This window comes from Neofelis nebulosa, chromosome 16 (assembly GCF_028018385.1).
Source record: "Neofelis nebulosa isolate mNeoNeb1 chromosome 16, mNeoNeb1.pri, whole genome shotgun sequence".
In the NCBI taxonomy this organism is placed as follows: domain Eukaryota; kingdom Metazoa; phylum Chordata; class Mammalia; order Carnivora; family Felidae; genus Neofelis; species Neofelis nebulosa.
This window is the reverse complement of record NC_080797.1, coordinates 32,670,131-32,690,023: the sequence shown is the minus strand read 5'-3', so window position 1 is coordinate 32,690,023 and position 19,893 is coordinate 32,670,131. Positions and strand designations below refer to the sequence as shown.

Sequence of the window (19,893 nt, the reverse complement as noted above, 5' to 3'; positions counted from 1 at the left end):
GAGAGCAAGTTGATACATAATTTCAAACGTGCATATCATTTGACCCAGCACGCCTTTTTCTTAGGCTTTCTCCTACAGAAATATGTATCCCAGTGAACAAAAATAGATGTACAAGAAGGTTCATTACAGCATTGTGTGTAAAGCTGAAGAACAAAACCACAGAAATGCCCATCGGTGAGAGACTCACTGAATATACTATGGTCCGGGCACAAAGTGGACTCAGTTGTTAGAATAAGCAGGTCTGTGTGTCCACATGGAAGGGTCTCTAAGACATAGTGTTTAAAGAACAGCTTGTAGAATAATACCATATGATCCAGTTCTAGTTTTTTGTTTTTTTTTTTTTTTTTTTTTTTTTTTAATTTTTTTTTATTTATTTTTGGGACAGAGAGAGACAGAGCATGAACGGGGGAGGGGCAGAGAGAGGGGGAGACACAGAATCGGAAACAGGCTCCAGGCTCCGAGCCATCAGCCCAGAGCCTGACGCGGGGCTCGAACTCACGGACCGCGAGATCGTGACCTGGCTGAAGTCGGACGCTTAACCGACTGCGCCACCCAGGCGCCCCCCAGTTCTAGTTTTTGAAAATGTGTGTGTGTGTGTGTGTGTGTGTGTGTGTGTGTGTGTGTTTGGAGCCTGCTTGCAAAAAAGCCTGAAATTATATTTGCCTCTTTTCACCCTACCTCCTAAATTAAGACTGTTGATGACAAGGATTATATTTAAGGGGTGGGATTGTTGGTTTTTTACTTTCTGTATGTTTTACACATTTCTGCAGTGTTTGAAATTTGACACTGAGCACATATTCCTTTTGCCATCAGACATCATGAGACCAAGAAGGAGAAACCCAGTGGGAAGCACCCACCTTTCAAATAGCCCATCGCCAGCCACTCTTTTCCCAGTTGTCGTATGACACCTGACCTCTGGGATTGAGATGGAGGAACCACGCCCCTTCCTTGAGTTGCACCCCTTAACTACTGAATTAGTGATTAATCAAAAGTGCTTGTTAACATAATGGGCCTTTTCTCTCCCCAACTTTGTCTTGTCCAGATGAACTCTTTGCCAGCAGAGAGGATCCAGGAAATACAGAAAGCCATTGAACTGTTTTCAGTGGGTCAGGGACCTGCCAAAACCATGGAGGAGGCTAGCAAGCGAAGCTACCAGTTCTGGGACACACAGCCTGTCCCCAAACTGGGTATGTATGTGCTTTCTTCCCCTGGTGAGGGCGAGGGATGTATCTTAGCCATGCTTAGGATGCCTTGCTGAATCTGTGAGGGAGGACAGTAGAGTCCTGGACTTCCTTCGTGGTTATTTTTAGAAGGTGGTCTTTAAAATGTAGTATAGAAATGACTAGGGGTGCCTGGCTGGCTTATTCGGTTAAGCATCCTACTCTTGATTTTAGCTCAGGTCTTGATCTTAGGGTCATACGTGAGTTCAAGCCCCAAGTTGGGCTCCACGCTGGGTGTGGAGCCTACCCTTTTTTTTTTTTTTTTTTTTTTTTTTAATATTTATTTATTTTTGAGAGAGCAAGCACAAGCAGGGGAGGGCCAGAGGGGGAAGGAGGGGACAGAGGATCTGAAGAAGGGTCTGTGCTGACAGCAGAGAGCCTGACTCGGGGCTCGAACTCACAAACCATGAGATCATGACCTGAGCTGAAGTAAGACGCTTAACAGGCACTTAACCAGGCATCCCTGGTTTGGAGCCTACTTAAAAAAAAAAAAAGGAATGGAAAAGACTAATGTTCAGGGACCTTACTATTTCACAGGAGTTCATGTTGAGAACAAATACTGATGCTTTTAGTCCATCGTCATCTACTATAAGTCACAAAGAAAAATAGTATATTGGCACACGGTCAGTGGAGATATGTGCCTATGGGTCTGTCTTCCCACAAAGAGTTTTACGGAGGGGCTGTCTTGTTTATCTGGGCAGATGTCTCATCCTGGGTTGGGCTGAGTCACCAGCCTTCTTCCCTTTGTTAGCCAGTGCATGCTTACCGACTGCAGGTAAATTTGACATTTGCTTAACCACAATTGTTCAACCCCTGGAAATACCCTGTGCAGGTTTGGTTGGCACTCTTTAAAACAGCTATACTGAACTCTGAAAGGGGTGGGACAGGCAGAAAATGTAAAGAGATGACATAACAGGCGAGTTAGAGATTCCTGCTGAGACCAAGCCACAGCTAACGTTGATGGCTAACTTCAGATGCTGCTGTTGACAGAAGTTTCTGGAGTGGTTACATCACAATTCTGGGCCCGATTTCTATTTTCTCTGTGACTGAGAAAGTAAGTATGTTGAAAAAACATGGGTTCAGATACCAAATGTAAGTGGCCTTCAGGTTGTGCATGTACTGATCGCCTCCAGGATGTTTGGTCTGGAGGAGGGGGCAGGGGCAGGGTAGCGCCAGAGACTGGAGAGGGGAGGGGGGAAAGGGGCAGCTGGAATGGATAACGGGGATTATCTATTCCAGAGGTGGGAAGTATGCGACACGGGGAGGTGCTACTCAAAGTGTGATCCTCAGGCCAGCAGAGTGGGCATTGCTTAAAAGCTTATAGACATGCAGACTCTGAGGCCTCACCCCAGACCCTGTGGAGTCCGAACTTGCAGGGGATTTGTGTCCACTTTGGAAGTTTCAGAAACTACTCTAGAGCAGATGCAGTTCTTGGACAGTGTAATCATAATCCAGAAGCAAGCTGAGGTGTGCCCCTCAGGGGGTGGAAAGCAAAAACACTGCCTGGATGGTGAGGAGCGGTGAATCGGCAGCGGGCATTATTCTAGAACCCTGTCCCGACCCACCTGCTTGTCTGTCAGGCTGCCCAGGGCAGCCAGGCCCCAGGCCCACTGGCTAAGCCCTCCAAGAAGGCTTTAGATCACAGCAATGCTGTTACTAGGGCATTACTAGGAACGGGTCCCAGGGACTACTCCCCACCAAGGAGTAGGAAGAATACAGACAGCAGCACACTCCGCCTCTGAGTGAGATGCACGACAGCATTTTGTGGTGGCTGCCAGGCATCCTGGCCCAGTTTTCAGATGGGGCTTGGGGGTTTTGGTCTGGTTTTATTCTTCATTAGGAATTTGCAAATGGGTAACTTAGCTTCATTCTTCATAGACATGGAACCCGGTAAAGAGGTAAATTGAGATCCATGGACTTCTGTTCCTCATTAGTCCTGTTACACTGTGTTGTTTGCCTCAGTTTCTCCTCCTGTAAATATAGAGAGTGCTCCAGGGGTTGTCAGAAAGTTCACGAGAAAGCCACACATTTGCTCCTGAGAGCTTCCTGATGCTTTCAGGAAGGTGGAGCGAGGTCAGCTGTATTTCTTCTGGGTGTGCCTTCTGGGCCATCTACAGTGTGGGTTGCTGGGGAAGGGCCAGTGCCCTGAGCACCTGACCAGTCTGCCTTTCAGGTCCACGGTCAGGCCCAAATGAAGGATTCCGTTGTTTTAGTGAGTTAGCCCCGCAGAAAGCACCACATTACAGGCTTCATTCGGTCGTGTGGCTGACATGTCAGCCTAGTTCTTCCAAGTATCCTGAGGGTAGTGCAACTTACAGCTTCTTGCTGTGATTTTTTTCCCCTGAGGTGGGGCCAGTGATCATGCCTATCAAGTGTACTGTTTACTCCCCACCTTGTTGGGAGAGGTAAGATTAGGTTGTATTCCACTGAAGAGACCTGGAATTCTTGAGAAGTTTACAGCCATCCTAAGTTCACCACAAAGGGCCTTCTAAATAGCATGTTTTAGGCTGTGTGACCGTTCTGTGTTCCCAAATACAAGCATAACTCTGTTCCCAAATAAACTTTTCAGATCATGTCCTTCTACTTTTTCAAAGTCCCCACTTTCCCACTGTAGTAGAGGCATGTGGAACCCTCTCTTTTCCCCCTCATCTCCGTGGATTGGAATCTCGTCACTCTTAGGTTAGTTTTAATTTTTTTTTATGTATTTAATGTGTTTTAAGATTTTATTTATTAAAAAATGTATTTTTAATGTTTATTCTTTTGAGAGAGAGAGAGCGTGTGAGCAGGGGAGGGGCAGAGAGAGAGGGAAACACAGACTCTGAAGCAGGCTCCAGGCTCTGAGCTGTCAGCACAGAGCCCGACATGGGGCTGGAACTCACGAACCACGAGATCGTGACCTGAAACAAAGTGGACGCTTAACTGACTGAGCCACCCAGACGCTCCTTAAAGATTTTATTTTTAAGTAATCTTTACACCCAACGTGGGGCTAGAAGTCACAACCCCGAGATCAAGAGCCGCATGCTCTACTGACTGAGTCAACCAGGTGTCCCTTAGATTAGTTTTTATAAGTAGCTACCCAAGGGAGGACTTGTACTTGTACGTAGTTTCTCTGGGCTCCGAGAGAGAAGCCTCCCCACTCTTACCTTCATCCATGCCCTGTTCGTTTGGTTTAAAGTCTCCCAAATTTGGGGGTGCCTGGGTGGCTCAGTTAAGCGTCCACCTTCAGCTTGGGTCACGATCTTGCAGTTTGTGGGTTCGAGCCCCGTGTGGGGCTCTCTGCTGTAAGCTCAGAGCCCTCTTGGGATCCTCTGTCCCCCTCTCTCTTCCTGTCCCACTCACACACGAGCTCGCTCTCTCTCTCAAAAATGAGTAAACATTTAAAAATAAGATAAAGTCTCTGCATGCCTGGGTGGCTCTGTCGGTTAAGCGTCTGACTTCAGCTCAGGTCATGATCTCATGGTTTGTGAGTTTGAGCCCTACGTCGGGCTCTGTGCTGACAGCTCAGAGCCTGGAGCCTGCTTCGGATTCTGTGTCTCATTCTCTCTGCCCTTCCCCCACTTGTGCCCTGTCTCTATCAAAAATAAATAAGTGTAAAAAAAAAATTAAAAAAAAAAAATAAGATAAAGTCTCCTAGATCTCACATTCTTTGTTTCCGAGTCCTTCATGGTTGCTGCATTGTGTGGTTTTGAATCTTTGATGTTGGAAGACAGAACGTTGTGGGGAAAGGGTACAGAAAGAAACCCTCTGAAAATCCAAGGTTTTCTTTTTTAAAGTTTCCAGCACCCTCAGTTGGCTACTTGGTTTGGGTGGTCTAGAGATCATTGGCTGCACTCCCAGCATGCTCTGAGGCAGCCTTCCACACCGACGCAGCAGGAGGCACTCAAGAGCCCTGAGAAGCTGGAGGATAGGTCACTCCCTGCAGGTGGAAGCCTTGAAGCTAGGCTGGCAGGAGAACGTTGCAGGAGCCTATGGCCACTTCTGCGCTTCATTGGCACCCTAGACTGTGAAGCTTTCTAAGTATTTCCTGTAACTCTGCTTTGTCAGCTATGTGTCGAAGATATCAAACAGCCTTGAGGCAACCTGGGAGAACTGGTTTGTTATTGTCGGGGGCCCTCATCTTGCTGGGTGGCAGGTGCCCGTGATGATGAGGACCTATGCTGTTGTATTCATCAGCTCCCACCCCAGAACTGGCACATTCTGGGACTCCATGAACATGTGATGAAGGAGTGTGATGAATGGAAATGCTTGTTGCTTAGAGTGCCTAGTAACCAGCATAAGTGAAAAGATTTAGCCTTTTTTTTTTTTTTTTTTTTTTTTTAATGTTTATTTTTGGGAGAGAGCAAGAGAGAGAGCGTGAGCAGGGGAGGGTCAAAAGAGAAAGAGGGAGACCTAATCTGAAGCGGGCTACAGGCTCTGTGCCATCAGCACAGAGCCTGACGCAGGGCTTAAACTCACAAGCCGTGAGTTTGTGACCTGAGCCCAAGCCGGATGCTTACCCGAGTAAGCCATCCAAGTGCCCCTATTTTTTTTAAGTAAGCTCCACACTCAGTATGGAGCTCAGTGTGGGGCTTGAACTCATGACCCAAGATCAAGAGTCAGACACTTGGGGTGCCTGAGTGGTTCATTTGGTTAAGCGTCTGACTCTTGAATTTGGTTCAGGTCTTGATCTCATGGTTCTTTTTTTTTTTTTTTTTTTTTTTACTTATTTCAAAGTTTTTTGTTTTGTTTTTAATTTATTTTGAGAGAGACAGAGCTTGAGCTGTGGAGGGATGGAGAGAGAGGATGGATATCCCAAGCAGGCTCTGTAGAGTCAGCACAGAGCCTGATGTGGGGTTCGAGCCCATGAAACCCATGAGATCATGACCCGAGCTGAAATCAGGAGTTGGACGCTCAACCAACTGAGCCACCCAGGTGCCCCATGATCTCACGGTTCTTGAGTTCAAGCCCTCCATCGGGCTCTGTGCTGACAGCACGGGGAGCCTGCTTAGGGTTCTTTCTCCCTCTCTCTGCCCCTCCCCTTCTTGCACGGGCATGCTCATTCATTCTCTTTCTTTTTCTCTCTCTCTCAAAATAAATAAACATTAAAAAAAAAATCGGATGCTTAACCGACTAAGTCACCCAGGTACCCCTGAAAAGATTTAGCCTTGAGATTATTGTAGTACAGTGGGGAAGACCACCACTATCTTGTCCATGGAAATCATTTAGAAAAAAATAAAAAGATTCTGAAGTTAGGGCACCTGGATCGCTCAGTTGGTTGAGTGTCCCAACTCTTGAGATCATGATCTCAGGTCATGATCCCAGGGTCCCACATTGGGCTCTGTGCTGGGCGTGAAGCCTGCTTGGGATTCTCTCTCTCCCTCTGCCCCTGTCCCCAATTTGTGCTCTCCCGCAAATAAATAAAGTTTCTGGAGTTAAATGTATTTTGGAAAGGGTATAAATTCAATAGAAGGCCGGGAACATCAACCAGCACCTCAACAAGACTAGCGTAGAAATCTTAGTACTTTCTAAGGGTCTAGCCCTCAACTTTGTAGCCTCCCAAAATTTTGCATGGTGGTGAGTTAGAATTAGATTGACTTATATTCAATTAATTCACAAGGGCCACTTTATGAATAAATCAGAAGGCCAGTTTCTAAACTAGGGTAGAAAAATATAACCTCTTTCCCAAGCAAACCTACTGGGGAGCCTGATGTAAATAGGAGGTAGCTGGACGCTTCCTTGCTTTGTGTCCTCGCTGTTGCTTGTGCTTTCCAGTTTGTGACTCTTAGCATGTTGGTAATGATTTGTTTATGAAATATTCACCAGAAGATGGGACATCTCGTGGGAACAGGGACCTTGTCTTTTCCCTGCTGTATCCCAGCGCGCGACATCCGAATCAGGGTGTTGTTCACGAAATGTGTTGAGTGAGAGAAAGTTAGATGGTCAGTCCCAAACAGTGTTGTCCTCAGCTCATAGCCTGAGCTGGCCGTTTCTGCTATCCTTGCCCCATGGGTCCATGACCGGGGAGGGTCTGCAGCTGCCTATTACACATTAGAATGACATGTTTGGGCCAGGGGTCTGAAAGTCAGGAAAAGCCCAAATTGAGTGCCTAGTGTGTACAGAGCCTGATGCTGGGAGCAAGCAGTGTGGGTCCCTTCTGAAGGCTCAGTTTTCAAAGCACGATAAACGTTGCCTTCTTCCAGTTGTGACTATGAATGAGCTATGAATTGTGACTATGAATGAGCTATGAATTGTAGACACTAAATAATTCCAAGGGCCAAAATTAAGTGGTCGATTTGTTCAGGTGTCTCACATGAGTCCATTTGGGCTGTGTGCGGGTATCAGGCCTGTATCGTCTGACACCCCCAAGCGCTCTCCACACACTCCACAGAGGAGGGGTGTCCGTCCAGAGTGGGGATGTCATGTCAAGGGTAACTTCCTGGCAGCGTTGTGTGGATTCAGTGATTGAGCCTAAAGATACTCGCAGGACTCTCTAAACACTGAGGGGCCAAGTTGGCGGCAGCAGTTAACTGGCCCACGTTGCTGAAAGCCAAGGCTGGCAGGGCCAAGATTGAGCCTGGCGCCTCGATGCCATCATCTGGTTCAGCAGTGGGCCCAGTACATTGTTGCTGTCGACACAAAAGCAGCCTTGTTGCAACTCCTTATAAATCCATCCAGGTTGATGGGCCTGAGCCAGGACCATGAGGGTTGTTTTTACACCAGCCGGGAGGCAGGAAGCCAAATTAGTCAAGATAAATGTTTGTCATTTAGTAACCGAAGGGAGATTTAAAAGAATTTCCAAAAAACCAAGCACCTTGGATCTTAGTGATTATTCTGAAGCTTTGCCACGAGTTGGCTCTCAGTTGGGGACGAAGGGTAGCTGGAAAGATGGTCTGCAGTTGCCAAGCACAGAGTGTTCTTCAGATGGAGGGCTCCTGGGGACAGGAGGAATTTGCTGCGGTCGATGTCTAAGCTGAGCCCCCGCTTGCCTCCCCCGGGAGACAGAGGGTGAGGCTCTGCGCTCTTCTTCCAGGAGAAGTGGTGAACACTCATGGCCCCGTGGAGCCTGACAAAGACAACATCCGCCAGGAGCCCTACACCCTGCCCCAGGGCTTCACCTGGGATGCCTTGGACCTGGGGGACCGTGGTGTGGTGAGTAGGCCTGGGCAGCCCGCAGTGTGGATCGAGTGCCACTTTGAGTGAGCCCTGCTGTCATACGGAGACAGCTACTACTCAAGACTTTCTCAAGGACTCTGTTGAGAGCCAATCAAAGCAGGTCGGAGCAGACACACCCCTCTCCCACCCCGGTCCCCTCTCTTTTACCTCTGGGGCCTGCCTGAGATGCCCCATTAAATAGCCCTTGGCTTCTCGGGCAGGTGGAGAGTTAAGCTCTGTAGCTCCCTAGAGTAATACCCTTCTGCCATGTGTTCATTTGTCTCGTTCCTCTTTTCATCTGTTCCCTGTCGTAACGACGCCGTGGCTGGTTAGTTGGCTGACACTGACATTCTTGCCCTGCCCCTCTGTGTACTTGGGTCACGGCCGTCTACTTCTCCGTGGCTCAGTTTCCTAGTACAGCTGGGGTGCTTGTTCCAAAAGAGTCCGTGCCATGCCTGGAGTGAAAAGGGTTTATGAGATGAAACATGGTTTTTTTTTTTTAATTTTTTTTTTCAACGTTTTTTATTTTTATTTTTGGGACAGAGAGAGACAGAGCATGAACGGGGGAGGGGCAGAGAGAGAGGGAGACACAGAATCGGAAACAGGCTCCAGGCTCCGAGCCATCAGCCCAGAGCCTGACGCGGGGCTCGAACTCCCGGACCGCGAGATCGTGACCTGGCTGAAGTCGGACGCTTAACCGACTGTGCCACCCAGGCGCCCCGAAACATGGTTTTTGATAGTTTACCTTGTTCCTCCAAAAAGCTCTGAGCCCCAGGATGTCGGGCAGAGTGGTTCTGAGGCCGCCCCTTGTCTCTCTGCAGCTGAAAGAACTCTATGGCCTCCTGAATGAGAACTACGTGGAGGATGATGACAATATGTTCCGGTTCGACTACTCCCCGGACTTTCTGCTGTGGTGAGCTGTGAGGGCTTCCTGGCTCGGGTGGGCATGGGGCAGGGCCACCGCAGCGGGCCCACTTTCTCATCCCTGCTAAGAACCAGCCTTCAGACGCAAGCTAGTGTGTCTAGTTTGAATCCCCACATCTGAAGGAGAGAGGGTTGCTTTCAGTGGAGCTAAGAATCAAAACCTTATTTGAGGTAGAATGACTGGGTGAGGGAGGCCTTTGTGGCATCAGTACCCAGAAGAGATTGGTGTGTTGTGTGGTGACTTTGTGTAAGAGGGGAAGGAGGGACGAGACCTACTGAGATTTCAAAAGAAAGAAAGGTCCTTTTCTATCCAGTTGCTGAGCATGCCCAGTTATATGAAAATGGCCTTGCCTGGCTGAGCCATCCAGCCTCCTGGGGCCATGTTTAGTATCCGGGAATGTAGAGGCCTGAGGCTGAAATGGAGAGGGATGACTGCCTGAAAAGGGAAGACTGGGCAGGCAGAAAGAGGGGGTGATGGTGTCCGGGGGACAGGTGGAGACCAAGAGCTCTGGGTTCTCTGTGATCTGCTCCCAACCACAGGACCCACTGGAGTCTGAGCCAGTGAGGCCCGTCCTCCAGCGTAAGCTGTCATGGTGAGTGAGCACAAAGAAATCGGATCGGGTGCGAAGTCCTTAGTGTGACAGCTTGGATTGGGTGGGTAAGGAAGCCAAATGGGCCGAGCTGCAGGAAGGGTCTCTGGCTCAATCCCATGTGTGTCCCGGAGGGCTTGGCCCTGTGGAGAACTTAGCTGGTTACCCCCAGGGAGGTGTAGCAGGAGCTTAGAACAGACTCAGCTCTGGAGCCCAAGCAGCCTGCCCAGCCCACTGGTCAGCAGCACCATGGCCTCTGTCTCTCTTCTAGGGCTCTCCGGCCGCCTGGCTGGCTCCCCCAGTGGCACTGCGGGGTTCGAGTGGTCTCAAGTCGGAAACTGGTCGGGTTCATCAGTGCCATCCCAGCAAACATCCACATCTATGACACGTAAGCACCAGCACCACCGCCTGCGCCCCACATCCCCACCATCCTGCTTGGTCTGGGAGCGAGGGAAGAAAAGATACACGTACCTTCCACAAAAGGAAGGGTGAAGATCCCTTGAAGGGAGGGAACTCAGGTCCTGGGGATAGAAATTCATCATAGGAACCGTGTCCTTTGCTCTGAGTTGTTGCTGGTTCTCTCGTTTGTGCCCCGGGCTGAACGGGGTCCACCCTGAGGACCAGCGTGCTACCTGCACAGGGACTCAGTGTTTGCGCTTGCACCCGTCACGTGGTGGTGCACTTGAACAGCTTCAGAAACAGGCCGGAGCCAGTGTGACTCAACATCCACACCCTCACGGGACCTCTGAGCTCTGCTCTTCACATTTTCCCTGGAAACATCGGAACTATCTGCTGCAGTCTTCTGGGCTTACAGGCCTCGGATTCTAGTGGGAGTCAGAACCCTTGAAATTCCCGGATAGCCCTTGACTTACTCTGAGGTGCCCTGCCAGCTAAAGGTGGGCATCCTGCTATTGGGGATCCATGAGGTAGATCCTGGTGGTGCCTTCAGATAAAGGGGTTTGCTTGAGCCCCACCTCCCATGGAAAGCGCGGTCTGCTTGAAGGGAGTGGGTTCCTTGCCTGGTGCCGCAGAGCAGCGGCGGGGTCGAGGGACTCCGCGTGCCAGCTGTCGGGTGCAGGTGGTGGCAGGACGCGTGCCTGAGCTGAAGGCCCCCCTCCCTACACGGTGGCTCCAGGAGCTTGAGGGAGTATCTTCCCCATTAAAGGCCTGGTCACTGGGAGTTCTCCCTTTCTCTCCAGAGAGAAGAAGATGGTGGAGATCAACTTCCTGTGTGTCCACAAGAAGCTGCGCTCCAAGAGGGTGGCTCCGGTCCTGATCCGGGAGATAACCCGGCGAGTTCACCTGGAGGGCATCTTCCAAGCTGTTTACACTGCCGGCGTGGTATTACCAAAGCCTGTTGGCACCTGCAGGTAAAGATCTCTTACAGGGCACTCGAAGTCCGGGCGTGCCCACTCCAGCTGAGGAGCTCGTGCTTCAGACTCGCAGGGCCGGCGCTAAGTTGGTGCCCGCCCCAGAGCATGTCTCCTGTCTGATAAGGTGGCAGGTGGGCGCCCACGGAAGCCAGGTAGGGAGCACGGAAGAGTGAAGGGGGAGGTTGTGGGCACAGACAGGAGAGCGGGTGCCCTGTCCAGAGGGCTTAGCCATTCTCGGCTCCCACTGATTCCTGCCTTTTGGAGAAGGGAGGGCAGTCCGCTGGGGATTTGCTTTAGTTTTTAAGGACCAGCCCAAGTCTGGATTTTGATGGTAAATGCCCAGAGGTGTTCGGTGGTTGGCACAATTTTGTTTTGAATATTATGTGGGCCAAAGAGACGTGTCGGATCCCCATGTGACCCAGGGACAGTCTCTGCCTCAAATTCAGAAGAGAAACAGCAGGCGAAGGCAGTAGAGGAGGGAGGAGGAGGATAAACATTCCGAGACCTAGAAGGCTTTCCATGGACTTCATTCCACAAGTGACGGTGGCTCTTCCCAGACAACTGCTGTAACAGAGAAGTGGCTTTTGAAATCAGGAAAGACAGATAGGAAATCCGGGAAGAGCTGTGGCAGGTCTGCTCTTACTGGTGGGGGGATGTTGGCGTGCCCAGCGCAGCCACTGGCGCTTATGGGGCCTTGACGGGTCTCTCACGCCACCTGCTGGCCATCTGGAGAGCTCCATGCCATCGCCCTCCTTGGGACTTGCCAGAATCCTCTGAGGACCGGACATTTGTGTCCCTACAGGTACTGGCATCGGTCCCTAAACCCTCGGAAGCTGATTGAAGTGAAGTTCTCCCACCTGAGCAGAAATATGACCATGCAGCGTACCATGAAGCTCTACCGACTGCCAGAGGCCAGTGGTGCCCTGGGGCGCTGGGCAGGGGCAAGAGAGGCCGAGGAGATCCTGGCCCTGGGCAGGAACGCAGCAAGGCTTTGGCGGGGTGATGGGAGCGGGAGCTCATCAGAAAAGTGACCCACTTCGTCGTTTCTGGATTCCAACCCTCCTGCCTCTGCTGTTTCTGTTGTCTGTAGCAAGGGTTTTATTTTAGTTTTGCTTTCTCAGTTCTCCTGTGTCTGCACCTGGGCTAGCTTCCCTGTCATCTGTTGATGAGCTCAGAGAACATCTATTCTCTGTGATTTTAGCCTTAGCGAAGTATAAAGAGCAAGATGAATCTACTCACTGACCTGCAGCGCAGCCCAGAGCGCAGTATGAATATGCTCTAGAGCATCTGGTGGGCAGGGAAAGGAGGGGTGACCCCAGCCTGTGAGGGAAGCCTCGAGTTCGTCCTTCCTTCCTTCCTTCCTTCCTTCCTTCCTTCCTTCCTTCCTTCCTTCCTTCCTTTATGTTTATTTTTGAGAGAGAGACAGAGCATGAGCAGGAGAGGGGCAAAGAGAGAGGGAGACACAGAATCTGAAGCAGGCTCCAGGCTCTGAGCTGTCAGCACAGAGCCCGATGTGGGGCTCAAAACCCATGAACTGTGAGATCATGACCTGAGCTGAAGTCGGATGCTCAACCGACTGAGCCACCCAGGCACCCCTGTAAGCCTCAATTTCTAATCCCAGCCCCTCTGCGTCCCCCCCCCCCCCCCCCAACCCCCATCTCGATCCAAATTTGGCTGGTGAAGGACTAGGCAGCCTTGAGTGAGCTGGTTTTCTGCTCTGGGTCTCAGGTTACCTAGTTTCTCAGTGAAAGAAATGCTGCTCCTTGCTCCCCAGTTGTGCGTGGTTTCAGGATCCCCCCCCCCCCCGGCTCTGAAGGCCACGTGTCTTCCCACAGAGCTCTTCCGTTCCGTGGCGGCACGGCCACTGGCACCTGCAGACCAGAGGGGCACCCGCCTAGATTCGTCAGCCACCAGACTGGCGTAATCACCCTGGAATTGGGCTCCTCCCGCACTGGCCCCGGGTCGACGGTGTCCAGATTTGAGAGACGGTGTAGCACAGTTAGATACTGCCCCAAAGATCAGATTTGGGAGGGCTGTGATGGAAGTCTTTCTGTTATTATGACAGACTTGTCTTGAGTTTTAGGCAGGCAAAGAGCATTCTTACAGGGGTGTCGTAGCTAGAAGGGTGTCTCCGGATCTCCCCACCTGTGGGTGAGAGGCCCTTTCAGTGCAGGATTGGAGGTGTCCTTGTGGGAGCCACCATGTAGAAACGAGGTCAGTGAGTGTTCTCTGGAGACATCAGGATTAGCGAGAATTTGGGTGGGGAGAGATCCTCGAACTCTTTCAGAAGCAGTTTCTACACAGGGAAGCAGTTGTATCAGGCAGTCCCCCAGATACAGAAACTGTAACTCCCCCCTGCTTTCAGACTTGGCTGACCCCACCTTTGTGTGTTGGGCCTTTGGGGATGTTCTGTCGGCACCAGTATTTACTCCGGAGCATCACATGGCTTCATTCCACTGAAGCCTTCCTTAAGAAAAAGCAGCTGTGGGGTGGGATCCTGATTTAAGATGAACTCCCAGGAGTTTGGTGCTTTTCTTCAGGGTTTAACTTGCAGCAGGCCCTGCTGGAGGCCCTACTGGTGCAGGGTCCGAACAGACAGACAAAGCAGGCGTCTGCTGTGGACTCTGCTGGGCCCACGGGCTCCACCGGGCCTAGACTGGAAGCTGGTCTGTGACATGCTCTAAGTCTGCCGGAGAGAGACCAGCCCAGGAGGAGATCAGCTACAGTTCAGTGGGAGATGGCGAGGGTTCGGAGGAAAGGATCCAAGAAAGGCTCCACTAGGCTGATGGGTAACACTGGGCTGGGCCTTCCCCAGCACATCCATGAGGGTTTTGCTCTGTCACAGCACTGTTGACATTTGGGGCTGGGTCATTTTTTGTCATGGGGAGTGGCTTGTTCATTGTAACATGTTTAGCAGCTTCCCTGGCTCCTGCCCACTAGATGCCAGTAGTGCCCCTCCCCCTTGTGCCAACTGAAAACGTCTCAGAGTATTGTCAGATGTCCTCCGGGGGCACAGTTGCCCCCATTAAGAACCACTGGGCTGGAACGACAGGACAGTCAGAACTGCCAGCTGATCCAGAGGGTGGACTGTCTTGTGCTCCGTGTTAGGGAGTTGAGAGCAAGGGAGGGGCGTGATGGGTTGTGTTTCCTTAAGCAGGTGGCCGGGCCATATGGATGAGCGATCAAAGCGATAGCCTTAGCCAGAGAGGGTAGCCTTCACTAGGAGGGAGAGGGCCAGAGACCCCGACAAGGCAGGACTCGGGCCTGAGTGCAGTGGGGCCGTGAGCGAGGGGCCATCGCCAGGGGTGACTGAGGATTGTCTCTTGAGCACCTGGGTGGATGGATCCAGGGTTGGGGTAGGAAAGGAGACTGTGAAGTTTTTGGTTCCTGCAGGACTTGAGAGGGAGCCAAGATGCTCACGGCACAGCCGATAACTGTGTCGTCTTTCTTCATTCCAGACTCCCAAGACAGCTGGACTGCGACCAATGGAAAAAAAGGACATTCCAGTAGTGCACCAGCTCCTCACCAGGTACCTGAAGCAGTTCCACCTCACACCGGTCATGAGCCAGGAGGAAGTGGAGCACTGGTTCTACCCCCAGGAGAATATCATCGACACTTTTGTGGTGGAGGTGAGTGGGGAGGGGTGTTCTGGGCCCAGGTGAGGCATCCTCCTCGAGTGGCTAGGTTTCTCACACTCGGTGACTGAAGATCCAGCCGGTTGATGGCAGTGTTGGCATCCTAGACTTCCTTGGCCCTCCTTGCTTGGTCCTCCCTGAAGAATGGAAGTTGTAGCTTGTGCTTGCTAAAATGGTGCCCTCTGGACTTGGCACGGGCCCTTCTTTCCTTTATCCCAACCCCCAGTCCCCACTGGTGACACAGTAGAAGAGAACTGGTCTCTTTTCCTCAGGTAAGCCTTCGTTTCCCTGGCCGTCCGGCTTGAGGTGGTGCGGGCCAGGCATCAGGGACACCGTCTGGGGGAGCGTGAGCCGCCTGAGGTCCCTGACAGTTTGCAGGCAGGGCGAGAGCTCAGCAGGGTCAGCCCCTGGTCCGGCCTGCCTCTTGCTCCCGGCTCTGTCCTTGGGTGCCCTCGGCAGCGTGTTGTCTCCTGCCTGCACATGCTGTTTCGGTGTGCCCCCATTGTTCTGAGGGGGCAGAGCTGCCTGCGGGGGGTGCGGAAGCAATAGGAAACACTGTTCCCAGGCTGCAGGATCACCGCGTGTGCGTGACGTTGCCTTTTATTGTTTTCCCTGCAGAATGCAAACGGTGAAGTGACAGATTTCCTGAGCTTTTATACACTTCCCTCCACCATTATGAATCACCCAACCCACAAGAGTCTAAAGGCTGCTTATTCTTTCTACAACGTCCACACCCAGACCCCTCTTCTAGACCTCATGAGCGACGCCCTTGTTCTCGCCAAAATGGTGAGGAGCGGACTGGAGGGCCTGGACACGTGTGGGGAAGGGCAGTGGGAGCAGTGGTGAGCACAGCTGGCCTCCCGCTCTGCTTAGGAAGGGGCCCACCACTCCTCAGCCAGCGGCTCAAAACTAGGAGGACCCACATGAAGTGAAGGCACTGAACTCCTGATTTACTTCAGTGAGTTTCGTTCTCACGGGAGACACTCCCAAGGAGCCTGAACAGCCAGGCCTGCTCCGGGAGTAAAGGGGTTCTCCTTACAACTTCCCCAGCATGGCAATGGGGAGATTGGTCCCTGTCGTGGTGAGTCATTGGAGTGGCTGACTGTAGCACGTGGGGGGAGGGGCCCAGGCTTTAAAAAAAAAAAAAGAAAGAAAGAAAGAAAAAAGACCCGAAGAGGTCAGCGTCAGTCCTTCGTCGTGGGTCCCGCCCCAACTGAGAGCGGCCCCCGTGGGCCGGCCAGATGGTGGCCAGTCTAGTCTGTGCCCCGTGAGAACTTCTGGTCAACTTGGTGAGATTTAGGAAGCGTCTTTCTCTAGCAGTGTATCAGCGGCCCTAAAGTCACAGGGTGCACACTGAGGCCTAGTAGTTGAGGTGTCTGGGGAGTAAGGGGAAGACAGAAGTGCTGAGCAGCTGCTAGGAGCCAACTTCTCAGAGGAAGGGCTTCCGGGCTTGGTCTCCAGAGAAGACTGTGCCAATGACTAGTGTTTGGGGGAGGCAGGAGCAGTGACCCGGACGCCGAGTACACGAGTGTGCACTCGGAGGGCCAGTGAGGAGAGGCCGGGCGTGGTGGCGTTCTGAGTGTCCTGAGCGCCTCCGATGGAGAGCGGGTGCCGGCTGGAGTCTGGATTTAACGTGGATGCAGTTAGAGCTTCTGAAGGGAGCTTGCTGTTCTGGGCACCTGTGCCATATGGCTTTGACATGATGGAGGCAGGAGGGCGAGGCAGCTTTGATCTCTCTTCACCTGTTCTTGTTTTTCCCTGCTGTGCAGAAAGGGTTTGACGTGTTCAATGCCCTGGATCTCATGGAGAACAAAACCTTTCTGGAGAAGCTCAAGTTTGGCATAGGGGACGGCAACTTGCAGTATTACCTTTACAACTGGAAGTGCCCCAGCATGGGGGCAGAGAAGGTACGTCCGCTCCTTCAGCAGGACGGGGCCACGGGACTGGGCCCTTGTCAGCTGGCGTTCCGGGCCCTGGAAAGTCTCCTCCCTCTGAGGGCCAGACCGGCACAGTCCACATTCCCCTTTCTGCAGCAGGTGTGGAGGTGGCAGAGGGGACAGGCCCCAGAGCCATACAAAAGCAGGAACCCTGTCTCCAGCTTCTCTCCCCACGAGATGAGCCGCCTCGGCTGGCTGGAGGCAGGGCATTCGGGACCGCTTCAGGGAACCGCAGGTCGAGCTGTCCGAGGTCAGCTGGGAGGGTTAGAGTCAGAGGATCTGAGGCGTCTCCTGTGCTGGGCTACTGCCCTCATTCCCTGCATGACCCTCAGCCCTTCCTCTGATGGCTCCAGAGGGCAGCCCGGGGCTATGGTGTCCTCAGCACTTACAGAATGCGTGACAGACCAGCTGGAGGGAGGCCTCATGGCGAGTGTGGCTCAGGTTGCTGGCGGTTGCTTTCCTTGAAGGAGCTGGGTGATGTACGAAGCCCCTCGTGGAAGTTGAGTGAGGGCTCCCGGCTCCTGGCGGCACTGTGCAGATCCAGTCCCTTGGACCTTCGGAACCGGGTGGGAAAATGGGGCAGACTTTGGATGGCTGTCAACTCAACCCTGCCTCTCCCTGTTGGCTCTCCTAGGTTGGGCTGGTGTTACAGTAATCAGTTGCCAGTGAGATTCTGGATAAAGCCACTGAGAATTCAAACCAGAAAATGGAACCCCACCACTTGTCGGTCCAACTTTCACAAACGTGAGAATCCCTGGCAAAGGGAACAGAACTGAACCGGCTTTACCAAACCGCCGCTGAACTTGACAATTGTATTGCATTACGATGGCGTAGGCTGCGCGATGTCACCTCTGGCCGTGTCTCTGGTCTCCCTGTTTTCCAATTAATCACATCCTTACGCAGCCGTGATCAAGGGAATGTAACTGCTGAAAACTAGCTCGTGATTGGCATATTATGGAGTTAACGGGTGAATAATAAAAGTATATATATATATATATTATATATATATAAATATTTTAAATATCTTTCATGTTCCAAATGTACAAGGATGCTCGGTCTCTAATGAAAAACTGAATCCAGATCATTCCTCAAAATTAGAATGCAAGGACAGTGCCAGACAAACACATACTGGTACAGTGAATTGTTTCGTTCTGAAAAGCAGGCATTGACTTTTCTTAGGGGAGCAGGAGAAAGAGGATGTGGGGAATCTTAACCGGTCTCCCTTCTGGATGGGCTGAAATGCTGATTTTCGAGAAGGCAGGGTAAGGTGGAGGGACTGTGCTGACCTTGAGGAGGGCTCAGAACTCCCAGGGCTGCAGGTGGAGTCCTGGGTGGGGCTGCCCTACTCAGAGGCTGTCCTGCAGGGGCTGGTTCTTTTCTGCATTCTGAAACTGGGCAGCGGGGACCATCTGTGGAAACAGATTTCTTTTATGGAGTCCCTTCTTCCCTCTTCGCTCTGCTCCCTGTGGAAAGTCATCCTGCCAACTGATTTTAAAGGGCTCTTTAGCCAGCTGTTGCCAACTTTATACGGATGAGTCCCCTGTGAGATTGATTTTCCACTGCCTGGGGTGACTGGCAGTTTGAAGGGGACCTTTGACCTCCTTGTAGCATCTGGGACCTTGTGGAGACCATACCAGTGCAATCCTTGCTCGGCTCATCTTAGAGCGAAGAGCCAGCACCCTGACCACCCTAGGGTGTCTGGCCAAGGATGGCGTGGGGCCAATACCCAGAGCCCTTCAGCCACCAGCCCGTGGCCTGTGCCTTCCAGTCCATTAGCCAGCTCTCGTGCTCCTTTCCAAGACGCACAACCTGCAAGTCGTAGCAAGGAGCGGTGGCCGGACACCGATCTGGATTTTGACAGCAGAAATGATCTTGTGTCACCATTGTCTGAATCTGGTTTTCTCTGATGGTGTGTTGGGGATTTTTGTGGTAGTGGTGATGGCTGTTGATGCTGCCAGTTTCCCCAGGGGCGATGGAGCCTCGGGTCACGAGGCTGTCTGTGCAGGCTTTCCTCAGTTGTGCTCAGTCAGGTAGCCTGGGGAAGACTGGGCTGTGGAGTTGCCAGCAGCCCACATCCAGGCCTGTGTAACTGCTCTAGGAGGAAGTAAACGGGAGGTGGTGTGGGCCGGTTTCCTGGCTGCTTGCACTTCTCGGCTTCTTGTAGGGGGGAAGGAAGCCTTAGCCAGGAGGCCATGCTCTGCAGGCTAACGGAGCCGAGTTTCAGGCTGTGGGTTCCGGCGAGGTTTGCCAGAGGCTAGCCGGGCAGGGTCCCCAGAGCTGGAGGAGATCGTGTGCTTGGGCTGGGGGCCGCGCCACCTGCGCTGCCCGCTGTGCAAACTGCTGCCGCCGCTCCGATGTGTTGCATTTTCGTCAGCGGCCTCTAGGGGCCTCCCTTCTCCTCGTTGCCCCTGTGCTGCCCACTGCATGCACCAGCGATCGTGGCTGACTTTTGACTCCTTGACTCCAAGATACCCAGACCAAAGAAGCTGCTGTTCTTAGCACGATGTGCACTGCATTCCGCAGACGGGAGGAGTCGGAGAGACCGGAGCTTGCCTTTACAGCCTCACAGACATCAGACACAAAGCGCCCCAAGTCCCAGAGCAGCTCATCCTGTGCAAGCACCTGAGGATATCAAAGAACAAAGTGCCCGACTCGTTCTTACCTTGGGCAGGACCTGGAACTTGGAAAGGTTCCCCGTCGTAAGCCTGGGCAGCTCTGGGCCAGGTCCCGGTCCAAGCTGCCCGCTGAAAGTTGGGGTGCACAACAGCCCCTGGAGTGAGCTTTGCTTTGGCTAACCCGGTTCTGGAATGGAAACTCTGAGTCCCTGGCTGCTATAGAAGAAACAGATCTCCGGAAAAGGCCTCCGTGTCTCCCTGCAAAACCATGTGGCCTGCTCCTTGGACTCTGCATGGTAGGAACCCTGCCCAGCCCTCCACACTGCCTCCCAGGTCTGTGGGAGTCGGCTTGGTGCCTGCTGTTCGTCTCTCTTTTTGTCCAGACAGATCCCACGTTCTTCACTCAACCCCTTCCAGGACTTCTGGTCAGAGAGCTCAGAGAGAAGCATTGTTTGGGGTTCGGGGCTC

At 52.3% G+C, this 19,893-nt stretch overlaps 1 protein-coding gene across 1 annotated transcript in view; it reads left to right on the top strand.

Annotated features, from left to right (window-relative positions):
• The window catches only part of NMT1 (N-myristoyltransferase 1), a 31,826-nt gene extending 14,020 nt beyond the window's left edge, over window positions 1-17,806 (top strand). The window contains exons 3-12 of the mRNA XM_058705137.1: window positions 1,043-1,187; window positions 8,230-8,348; window positions 9,173-9,264; window positions 10,137-10,253; window positions 11,065-11,235; window positions 12,041-12,149; window positions 14,697-14,867; window positions 15,492-15,659; window positions 16,643-16,780; window positions 17,445-17,806. Of these exons, the coding sequence (XP_058561120.1) occupies window positions 1,043-1,187; window positions 8,230-8,348; window positions 9,173-9,264; window positions 10,137-10,253; window positions 11,065-11,235; window positions 12,041-12,149; window positions 14,697-14,867; window positions 15,492-15,659; window positions 16,643-16,780; window positions 17,445-17,465 (1,251 nt within the window). The 3' untranslated portion in view covers window positions 17,466-17,806. The remainder of the gene's footprint in view (window positions 1-1,042; window positions 1,188-8,229; window positions 8,349-9,172; window positions 9,265-10,136; window positions 10,254-11,064; window positions 11,236-12,040; window positions 12,150-14,696; window positions 14,868-15,491; window positions 15,660-16,642; window positions 16,781-17,444) is intronic.
• Window positions 17,807-19,893: the final 2,087 nt, after the last annotated feature.